Source organism: Asterias rubens, chromosome 17 (assembly GCF_902459465.1).
Source record: "Asterias rubens chromosome 17, eAstRub1.3, whole genome shotgun sequence".
Lineage (NCBI taxonomy): Eukaryota > Metazoa > Echinodermata > Asteroidea > Forcipulatida > Asteriidae > Asterias > Asterias rubens.
The window spans coordinates 9,865,293-9,877,244 of NC_047078.1; the positions used below are offsets into that span (position 1 = coordinate 9,865,293).

The 11,952-nt window shown below is 38.5% G+C and overlaps 1 protein-coding gene across 1 annotated transcript; it reads right to left on the reverse strand.

Moving 5' to 3' along the window:
* Window positions 1–7,476: 7,476 nt before the first annotated feature.
* Window positions 7,477–8,801, reverse strand: LOC117301692. Its single transcript, XM_033785720.1, has one exon. The coding sequence runs from the start codon at window positions 8,763–8,765 to the stop codon at window positions 7,743–7,745; it is 1,023 nt and encodes a 340-aa protein (XP_033641611.1). The 5' UTR covers window positions 8,766–8,801; the 3' UTR covers window positions 7,477–7,742.
* Window positions 8,802–11,952: the final 3,151 nt, after the last annotated feature.

The window sequence follows — 11,952 nt, forward strand, 5'->3', positions numbered from 1 at the left end:
TTATTTTGTGCATATTTTGTTGAGATACACCAAGTGAGAAGACTGGTCTTTGACAATAACCATAGGTTTCCATTGTCTTTTAAATGTCTTCTTCATTACTAATGAGTTTCATCCACCATCCACGGTGTGCAACCGGTCAGGTTGACGCAGAGAGAGTTGCCTCGCCTTCCACCCCCAAGTCTCTGGTTCAAGTCCCAACGGGGGCACTAAATGTGGATCGGGTTTTCAGTCCCTACTTAAAGGGTATATGTACTTTTTCCTAACAAAAAACACAATGTCCAGAGATTTACATTAAACTTACACAGTTTAAAAGTTATGATAGTAGAAAGCTTCCCTTACTGAGGTGCTGTAGTTTTTGAGAAATGAGTAAAGTAATAATTTTGGTCTCAGTTTTAGCATGTAAAAACGTATTAACCAGTTATGCTATGGTTTTGGTATAATATCATAACTGGTTAAGGGGATTTTACATGCTAAAATAATTTTGGTCTCATGAGACCAAAACTATTTTGTAACTTGTTTTACTCATTTCTCAAAAACTACACAACCTTAGTTAGTAGTATCTGAAGGGAAGCTTTCCACTATCATTATCTTCAAACCCTGTAAGTTTAATGTAAATCTGTGGACATTTTGAAAAAGTACCCAAATCCTTTAACTGCGTGGGTTTTCTTTGGAATAACTCACTGGTGTTTTCCTCCCACATATAAAACTGAAACTCCCTTGTCTTTTCTCCATTTTGTTAATTGGCTAATATAATGTACAGCGATTAAGTATACGCTTTTCTGTAAGTCCTTGGCTTTAAAGAAAGTGGACACTATTGGTAATTGTCAAAGACCAGTCTTCTCACTTGGTGTATCTCAACATATGCATAAAATAACAAACCTGTGAAAATTTGAGCTCAATCGGTCGTCGAAAATGCGAGATAATAATGAAAGAAAAAACACCCTTGCATACGAAGTTGTGAGCTTTCAGATGCTTGATTTCGAGACGTCAAATTAATTCTAAATCTGAGGTCACGAAATCAAATTCGTAGAAATTTACTTCTTTCTCGAAAACTATGTTACTTCAGAAGGAGCCGTTTCTCACAATATTTGTACACTAATCAACAGCTTTCCATTACTCGTTACCATTAATTAGGTTTGATGCTAATAATTATTTTGAGTAATTACCAATAGTGTCCACTGCCTTTAACATACAGAACAAATGGATTGAAATGAAACTGAGATTTCGTCATTGTCTTCTCTTCTCGTTCGGCTCGAATTAGAGCGTTGAGAATATATCCGGATTCAGATCCAGACTTACTGCATTGGTGATTAAACATGGCAGATGGAAACATCGTTAGTACGGGATAAACACTGGTAGTAAATGAGAGTTTCTGATGGCACATTGCTGCCGGGAAATGGGAAGGGGATCCTATCACAGGCCCCCCCCCCCTTCCGGGATCATAATCACAGCCCCCCCCCCCCACACTCGTCCAAGTTTCTTTTCTTTATCTTTGTTTTAACATGAAGGAAGTAATATCTTCCTCCTTTGTTTAAAGGACTGTAACTTTAAAGACGCTGGGCAGGACACTTTTAGTAATTGTCAAAGACCATGTATCTTTACTTGGTGTATCCCAAAATATGCGAATAATGAAATCGAAATTGCAACAGAATAATGACAGAAAAACAGTCACCCTTATTGCATTACTTAGTGTGCTTTCAAATAAATAATAAAAGGCTTCAGCTGAGGCCTTTTCTCCCGTTGAACCAATTCTCAAAATGTTTTATACGATCAATAGCTCTCCATTGCTCGTCTATAAGTAAGTTTTTATGCTAACAATTATTTTGAGTAATTACCAATAGTGCCCAGTGCCTTCATAGGAATAATGCAAATATATCTCCCTCGAGAGTGTACAATGTCACAGGAGGGAAACATAATGAGATCTCATCAGATCCCCTCCAACGAATTTCCGTGTACGTATAAGATAAACATGTAAGCCCCATCAGGGCCCAATTTCATAGAGCTGCTTAAGCACAAAATTTTGCTTAAGCGAACAAATCCTTGCTTGGTTAAATTAGATTACCGGCCAAGAGTCCACTCAATTGTTATGCTAAGTAAACAACAACTAAATACCAGTCACAAGCAATGTATATGGCATAACAATTTGGCAAGTAACATGTGTAAAATAAGCGAGCTATTTTCGTGCTTAAGCAATTTTTTTGCTTAAGCAGCTCTATGAAATTGGCCCCAGTGTTTCACGTAAGGTCATAATTGTTAATTATCTCTTTTAATTTGTTTTGCAAATTGTTTTTAGATAACGATTCCGGTAAGAGTCTATTATGCAAATGAGATGCTTATGCAAATGAGATGATGACGCAAGATGTGCTCACACCATCTTCTCTCTCAAGAGGTTTCAGTGATTAAGATGTTGTCAGCTGTTTGTGAAGTCGAGTCTCGCTCTAAGAGGCCCAGCCGATGACGTCACCAACACACTACAAACTCAAAGAAAGAAGATACAGGTAATTCCTTAAACACAGTCAGGGACTGTGTCCTCTGGTGGCTCTATATATATTTTACGTGAATCAAATTTGCAAATATTGACATAAATTTGCACGTAAATAATTTGCGATTATTGTCCATGTCACGAATGTTACGTGATTATTTACGGTTTGAGCCCAAACATGTAAATGTTTACGTTAAATTTTAAAGATGCTATGTCAGATTTTTGGCCGATTTGACCCCAAGATGTTGATTTAAAATTCAATAGGTATTTTGATGGGAGTCGAGAAAGTTAAAAGCTTTCATTTGAGCCATTGCTCGAAAAAGTATTAGTAGCAGTGAAATTAAGTGCTCAAAATTAGTTTTTGTCGGGATCCCGACAATATATCACGTGACAAATTCTTATGTGTTTTATAAGAAACGTTTTAAATTTTTGTCATAGTTCCTGACCACTAAAAGTAAAAGTTAAACTTTTTTTCGTTAGAGCGGGTGATACTCTTTGAAATACCAATCACTCAAAAATTTTTTTTTTTTTTTAATGTTTGGGCCAATAATCTGACACATTATCTTTAATGATTTTGTTCATATTGAGTTGTTATATTTTTCATTGCACATCCAACACTATCATTAATGCCAATAACATGATGCATTGGAAACGAAGAAAAATGTTCAGTTTGAGATGCGAGAGAAAAACCCGAAGATGGGAAACCCGGGCAATCAGGTAGGAATTGAAAACCCAATCCACGTACAAGACCCTGGACCCAATTTCACTAGAGCTGCTTAAGCACAACATTTTGCTTAAGCAAACAATTCATTGCTTAGTAAAATCAGATAACCGGCCAAAACTCCACTCAATTGTTATGCTAAGTAAACAACAGCTAAATACTAGTCATAAGCAATGTCTATGGCATGACATTTTGGCCAGTAACATGTGTAAAATAAGCGAGCTATTTTCGTGCTTAAGCAAATTTTTTTGCTTAAGCAGCTCTATGAAATTGGCCCCTGGTCTGAGGTGGGATTCAGACCAGGGACCATAGAGGTGAAATACATGGAAAGAAACAACTGATCCTCAGATCCACGTTAATGTTTACGATTTGTGCCCAACACGCAATTATTTACGTAAATATTCGGATGTCCCTTCAGGGCCACCATAGTTTCTTGTGGCATCCGGCATGCATGACGATGTGACAGTTAGACACTGCCCCAGTTTTATCTTTCCATAAAATGGATCAAGGGCGCACTTATTGATGTCAGTCATTGTCTGCATTTGACTGTATGACCCATTATAAAAAATGTACTCGAAAATGTTCAAGTTTAAAGACACTGGACACTTTATTGTTAATTGTCAAAGACCAGTCTTCTCACTTGGTGTATCTCAACATAATGTATAAATTAACAAACCTGTGAACATTTGAGCTCAATTGGTCGTCGAAGTTGCGAGATAACTATGAAAGATGCTTGATTTCGAGACCTTAAAATCTAAATCTGAAGTCTCGGGAGCCGTTTCTCACAATGTTTTATACTACCAACAGCCCCACAATACTCGTTACAAATTCAGTTTCTAAGTTAATATTTGTTTTTAGTATTTACCAAACGTGTACCTTCCCTTTAATAGTATAAACCACTATTAGGAAATGAAACTGGAGTTCTTGATATGATATTACTAAAAAATGCTCGCAAGCAGGATATTATATAATATCTATTTTTGTAGCAGATGGAATAGTAATGGCTCTGAAGTAAGGATATGCTTCGATATGAAACTGGATGAGTTCCAAGTGTTTGCTATTCATGGAAGAATGAGAGGGCGGTAAAATCATTCAGTGTAGTGTTACCATGCGCTTCGGCTGTAACAACAAGGAAAAACAACATTATATATATCATATTTATTTATTTATTTATTTATAAAGGACTATGAGTATTATAACTGCTGTCCATATAAAGGCCCAGTGTAAACAACAAGTAGACGAGTACATTACAGAGCAATAAGAAAAGCCATTATTCGCACTGCAGTAATGCATTGAAACAAAAACGACAATAAGATATTATAGCCATCTTTAAAGGCAGTGGACACTATTGGTAGTTACTCCAAATAATTATTAGCATAAAACTTTACTTCGTGACGAGTGATGTGGAGAGGTTGATGGTATAAAACTATGTGAGAAACGGCTCCCTCTTAGTTACGTAGTTTTCGAGAAAGAAGTAATTTTTCCACGAATTTGATTTCGTGTGACAAAGGTGTACGTTTTTACTTCAGAGCGAGCCGTTTCTCACAATGTTTTATACTATCAACAGCTCTCCATTGCTTGTTACCAAGTAAGTTTTTAATGCTAACAATTATATTGAGAAATTGCCAGTAGTGTTCAGTGCCTTTAAGAAAGTAAATAAGACAAACCAAATAGATCATTGTAAACAGTTGACCAATGATGCCATGTTGGTTTTATAACTCTAATTAGTACAGCCAAACAGAGGGTGAATGAAAACAATGAACAAGTAGTCTCTGAATTATTCAGAAATAAATTTGCATTTTAATTGTCCATGTATAGAGGACTACACGAGTATCGAAGCTCCGTTGCAGAGCATTTTCGAAACTGCGGTTTGCTCAAGCTCCAGGCTCCGTTTGATATTGGAAATGCCACGCAAATTGTACACATGGCGGAGCACAAGCTGTATACCCGGAGCACAAAGCCGACATTTGGAAAACGCCGATGGTTCCAATGCCACAAAGTCGTTTGGTATTAGCTTAACGAAACAATAATAATATGGTTTAGGAATTATGGGCCATTAGTCATTGTCAAGGCTCATTGCTCTAACTCCCCAACCTCGAAATAATAATTGACTTTTTCATTTAATCCCACCCACTGGGTCTACAAATTTACTCATGGCGCTATGGGGTAGATGTAAAATTTACAATGATTATGGCAATGGAAACGTTGCTAAGAAACTAGACACCATTAACCTGCGCAAATAGCAATTTCTTTAGTTCTGTTTTTAAAGGCAGTGGACACTATTGGAAATTGTAAAAGACTAGCCTTCACAGTTGGTGTATCTCAACATATGCATAAAATAACTAACCTGTTAAAATTTGAGCTCAATCGGTCATCGGTCTTGCGAGATATTAATGAAAGAATAAAACACCCTTGTCATACGAAGTTGTGTGCGTTTAGATGGTTGATTTCGAGACCTCAAGTTCTAAACTTGAGGTCTCGAAATCAAATTAGTGGAAAATTACTTCTTTCTCGAAAACTATAGCACTTCAGAGGAAGCCGTTTCTCACAATGTTTCATACCATCAACCTCTCCCCATTACTCGTCACCAAGAAAGGTTTTATGCTGATAATTGTTTTGAGTAATTACCAATAGTGTCCACTGCCTTTAAAGGATTTTGGGTACTTAAAAAAAGCCCACATAACACAATGTCCACAGATTTACATTAAACTTACACCGGTTGAAAATAATGATAGTAGAAAGCGTACCTTAAAATAATATTAAGTCTTCTCACTTGGTGTGTCGCAATATAAGCATAAAATAACAAGCCTGTGAAAATTTTAGCTGAATTGGTCATCGAAGTTGGGAGAAAACGATGAGAGAAAAAACACCCTTGTTGGACAGACAAATTTGTGTGATTTCAGATAGGCTATATGGAAGTCTTGTATTATTTTAGTGAGTGAGAAATTACTTCTTTTTCAAAATATATATGCTACTTCAGAGGGAGCCGCTTCTCACATTGTTTTATACTACCAACCTCTCCCCATTACTCGTTACCAAGTGAGGTTTTATGCTAATAATTATTTTTAGTAATTACCAATAGTGTCCACTGCCCTTAAAGACATAGGACACTATTGGTAATTACCCAAAATAATCATCATCATAGAACCTTTCTTGATTACGAGTAATGGAGAGAGGTTGAAAGTATAAAACAATGTGAGAAACGGCTCCCTCTGAAGTGACGTAGATTTCGAGAAAGAAGTAATTTTCATCGAATTTGATTTCGAGACCTCAAGTTTAGAACTTGAGGTCTCGAAATCAAGCATCAAAAAGCACACAACTTCGTGTGATAAGGGTGTTTTTTCTTTCAGTATTATCTCGCAACTTCGACGACCGATTGAGCTCAACTTTTCACAGGTTTGTTATTTTATGTTGAGATACACCAACTGTGAAGACCAGTCTTTGACAATTACCAATAGTGTCCCATGTCTTTAAATCCCATAAACCTTTTTATTCGAATACCATTATAGTTCATTAAATTTCACCCTTTATGGTTGATTTATTTTCGGTATGAATGAAACACAACAACACGCTTTACAGTTTTCCCAGGAGAAATTAAATCCACTTCTCATTATGTGGAAATGTAATTTTCTTCCTGCACGATGATAATGATATAGCAATACTGCAACCAGATGAGTCCGCTGGTGCATTATGAATAGTTTACATGACACTTTTGATGTTTTTTGAAGCAATAACTCATGCTGTCTTTTTTTTAATAAGCTGTCATTCAGTAATAATTTTATCGAATTTAAAGACAACTAATAAACGAAAACATTAAATTTGCACCAACAGTGAAAAATTACCAAACACACTTCGATGTTGACATATTTTTTTCCCGGGGGATCGTAAGCCATGTTTGAAAAACTACTTTAAGTGCTACCAAGTTTGTCCTGTAGCAAGCACTGTTGTCGGTTGCCGCCAAGTTGCTTGCAAAATGTAGTAAGGTTTGCGGTATACACCATGTAGTCATAATCTAAAAATGATTTTATGTGGTTCTGAAAAAAACTCGACGTTTCGATCAGTATGCTCTGATCGTCTTCTGGAGAAAGCTTGCAAAATTTGTCTCTTGGACAGGGACCTAAAAAAAACATTAATAAGTGTCGTGGCCGAGCGGTGAAGAGCACCACATTCAAACTCTGGTGTTTCTGATCAGCAGAGTGTGGGTTCTAGCCCCAGTCGTGACACTTGTGTTCTTAAGCAAGACACTTGCCCATTGCTTTATCCTTCGGATGGGACGTAAAACCGTTGTTCCCGTGTGTTGTGTAACGCACGTAAAAAAAACCAGTGCAGAACCCGGTGATCTTGGCTGTGTTTGCTGAATGCTCCATAGCACTCTGTAAACCATTACATGGTGCTATAAGGATACGGTCTCACAGCTCAAAAAATCTGTTCCACTCACCTTGCAGTAAAAATGCTTGCCGCTTTGTATCCTTTCGGAAAAATGCGCGTGATAAAAACGGTTATTATTATTATAATGGATTTCCAGAGCAAGTTTTTGTTCTAACAACAGCCTGACGGGCAGCCGATCACACACGGCGTCATGGCCGCTACAGCCCTCTCCATACCACGATCCTCGGTAGTTAGGTTTAGAATCTTCGGTGTATCCTCACCCCAGTTCTGAAGCCTAGCCCCCCAATAATGGTTCATCCTTAATTTCTTACTATCAGGGACGTATACATGATGTCCACGCCGTAGTGTGTTATGATGTACGTTTGCTGATTGTACCCCTAGTGGTTGGTAAATAGGCTTCACCAAATTGTTCGCAACTTTGATTGTCCGTCTCCATAATCGGTCAATTAATAATGGGTGTTCAACACCACTCAGATGTTTCCCAAGATATAGATAATTCTGCATTGATATTTCAGACGTTCTAGGTCCCTTTTTGTACGATATCATTTTAAGGTAACGGGTAAGAAAACCTGGTGATTTATCATTTGGGGCGAATGGGTATTCGTCAATGTCGATGGCAGTCTGCCATTTTGAATGTTTACCGTACGTATCCAAACAATGTTGGTACGCGGAAACCTGCGTCCCTCCTATGGTGTACTTTGGTTTCGCTCGGTGGCTCCAGTCCACGTACGTCACAAATCCATTTTTGATAAAGCAATTTAGTGACACATTTTGAGATTCGTTTTTGTAGAGGTAGGCGTCGTATACATACACGTGTTCCACACCAGCATATGCCAGATACTGCAGCCATTGCAACATCTCTCTGGTGGTTAACTGGGCTTTATCATACTCATAAATTCGCACCAAAAGTACAGCTGTCAGAAAATACACACCATCCGAATTGTTGGCTGACACCACGGTCCCCGGCGGAAGTGACCCGTGCGTTGAACTAACACCGGAACACCAAAAAGGAAATTTGTCTACTTTTGATTTTGGCGCGTCCGTTTTAGATCCGTTGGCACTTTTTCCAGGGGTCAAGTGAGGAGGAGTGTCTAGATGAGTTGAGTTTGACGCCTCTTTTTTCCTTTGATGTTGTGATGAATTTTGTTGTGAACTGGTAACTCTTTTGATCATCTTGAAAGATAGTTTGATCCCACCGTCGTACGCAGTGCCAGGAATTTCATCTGGTTTAATGTTTAAACTTCTGATGTTCTCTGGGACGGCAAACAATAACAAAGTGAAGTTGAAGACACCCATGAGTAAAATCAACGGGAGCACCGTGCTATGGCAGCGTTTCCCCCGCCGTCCAACACGCCGCTGGCCCGGCGATAACCACGACTCCATCACCATGATTTCCCGGAGATCGAGAATTGATAGTTTCACTTCTATCACAACCGGTCATTGATGTCTTTTACAAACGTGGGCAACAATTGGAAATTGGAAGTGCACATTCACGCTTGATCCCTCAAGCTAGAGTAATTGATTCTGTGTGGCCATCCTAAAAAACCCAACTCTTATCATACTCCAAACTCTTTCACCAGAAGGACGTTGTTATAACACAACCACTTCGAGCATGACGTCAGGCGACGTTCAGTCGCTTTCACTCTGCTGTTTAGTTTTCAAACGCCCACGTATAAGTTGTTACAAGTGTAAACTTAAGTCTAAATGACTAATGACTGTACCGTTGTGCGTATGGTGGATTATCGTCTGCTAGCGAAATGCCGTTTGCTGTAAAATATTATTGAGAAAGTCACGGGCGGAGTTTGGCAGTGACAGCTCAATCTTACCCACAAGAGGGCGCACTTGACACTGAAGGTCGTAACGATCGAGGAACCTGACAAAACTGTTTCCTCCTCTCACTGCATTGTCCCACGGGTTCCAGTACGTTGTTTTTTTTTGAGCGGGAAATGCCATCTCTATTCTTGATTGATATTCTGGGTGACTGTAGTCTTGAAATCTATTAGAATAAAGCTTGGGTAAATGACACTGCGTGACATCATTAAAAGAACAAAGTCACACCTTACGCTATGGTTGACTTCTTAGGTGTCAGTTTGATGTGAATGTGTAATACATCTTTGTGGAGAAACGCAATCTCTTTTGAATCCCAAAAGCATTTTATAAAGATCGTCTTGGTGACGAGTAATGGGGAGAGGTTGATGGTATAAAACATTGTGAGAAACGGCTCCCTCTGAAGTGCCATAGTTTTCGAGAAAGAAGTAATTTTCCACGAATTTGATTTCGAGACCTCAGGTTTAGAACTTGAGGTCTCGAAATCAACCATCTAAACGCACACAACTTCGTGTGACAAGGGTTATTTTTCTTTCATTATTATCTCGCAACTTCGATGACCGATTGAGCTCAAATTTTCACAGGTTTGTTATTTTATGGATATGTTAAGATACACCAACTGTGAAGGCTAGTCTTTGACAATTACCAATAGTGTCCACTGCCTTTAATAAAATACATGTTCTGACAATGATATGAATTACCTCACCAAATGCTTACTGAAAACAAGCTTCGTAGTTCTAGACTAAACATTATTCCATTGGTTTTCCTTGTGTTTTACGTTGCATGACAACCTAGATTATAAAGTAGATAAAATAACAAAGTATAAAAATAATATACTTTTTTTTAGCTCAATCATCAGCAAGTTAAAGATGCTATGTCAGATTTTTGGCCCAAAAGATTAAAACATATTTGTTTTGAGTGAATGGTATTTCAAAGAGTATCACCCGCTCTAACGAAAAACAGTTTAACTTTTACTTTTAATGATCAGGAACCATGACCAAAATTTAAAACGTTTCTTATTAAATTTCTTTTTAAAACACATAAGAATTGGTCACGTGATATATTGTCGGGATCCCGACAATTTTGAGCACTTTATTTCACTGCTACTAATAATTGGCGGACTTTTTCGAGCAATGGCTCAAATGAAAGCTTGTAACTTTCTCGACCCCATCAAAATACCTATTAAATTTTAAATTAAAAATTTGGGGTCAAATCGGCCAAAAATCTGACATAGCATTTTTAACTGAGCGAGTTTTTATGGATCAATGGCATGGTACTCCGTAATTTTGTATGAATAACGCAACCTCTTTTTTCGAGTTCACGTACCACACACAATAATTTTATATGTATAACGAATCAATGTGAGAGATCCCTCCAACGAGGACGCGTGACATGAGATTCTGAGAATGCTATAGCGCCCTCTTTTGAATCAACTTTCTTCAGTTCGTGTTAATTTTACCGTGGGGGTGGGCGGGTGGGGTGGGGGGCAGACTGGGCCCCTGTCTTTATCCGCTTTATTCACGAGCCTCGAAGAATGACGTACGACATTCAGGCTATGTGGGGGGGGGGGGGCAGACAGGGAGACAGCATCCAATTGAGACACATGCCTGACGGCTAGAAAGAGAAATCTGACAAGATATTCCTACTAATGAGCCACAGAGGGCGCAAATGCATTTGAACAGGTACACCTTTTCAATAAGTTCTGACGATAGTTTAATAATGCTCGGCTAATTGTAAAATGCAAATCAGCTGCGACCCTCGCCTTCGTTGACCCCACCAAATGGGAGGGCTTGTCTAAACAGGGGGGGGGTTCTAACCCCAAAGTCACATGACACACCCCTAACAAACCGACTCCTGATTCGACCATATAGCTTTAGAAATACAGATGCGGCCGTGTCTTTCGTGAATAACATTGGCGCTGCTCATTACAAGTTGTAACTTTTGCTCCTTCAATTTTCTGTGTATAAGCCATGAGCACTTGACAGTGACACTTTAAAGAAACTGAACACTTTTGGTATTTGTCAAAGTACAGTATTTTCACTCAGGTGTATCCCAACATATGCATACAATCATAACTAGCCTGTGAGCATTTTGGGCTCAATTGGTCGTCGAACTTGCAAGATAATAATTAAAGAAAAAAACAACCTTGTCACACGAAGTTGTGTGCGTTTAGATGGTTGATTTCGAGACCTCAAGTTCTAAACTCGAGGTCTCGAAATCAAATTTGTGGAAAATTACTTCTTTCTCGAAAACTATGGCACCTCAGAGGCAGCCGTTTCTCACAATGTTTTATATCACCTAATTACCAATAGTGTCCACTGCCTTTAATAATAACCTTTAATGTTTTACAGCACTTCGCTCCCGCTGTTTTGCTCTAAAGAAAAGAACGTCACGGTACGCCGGTCACTGATGATGGAGTATGTATATTGCTAGTCCTAAAATCAAGTCGGTAATTTGGTGTGCCGTGGCGTGCATCGTTCCAGCGGTAGTGAACATCATTTGGAGCTCACTGTGTGATACAAGTATTGGTGGC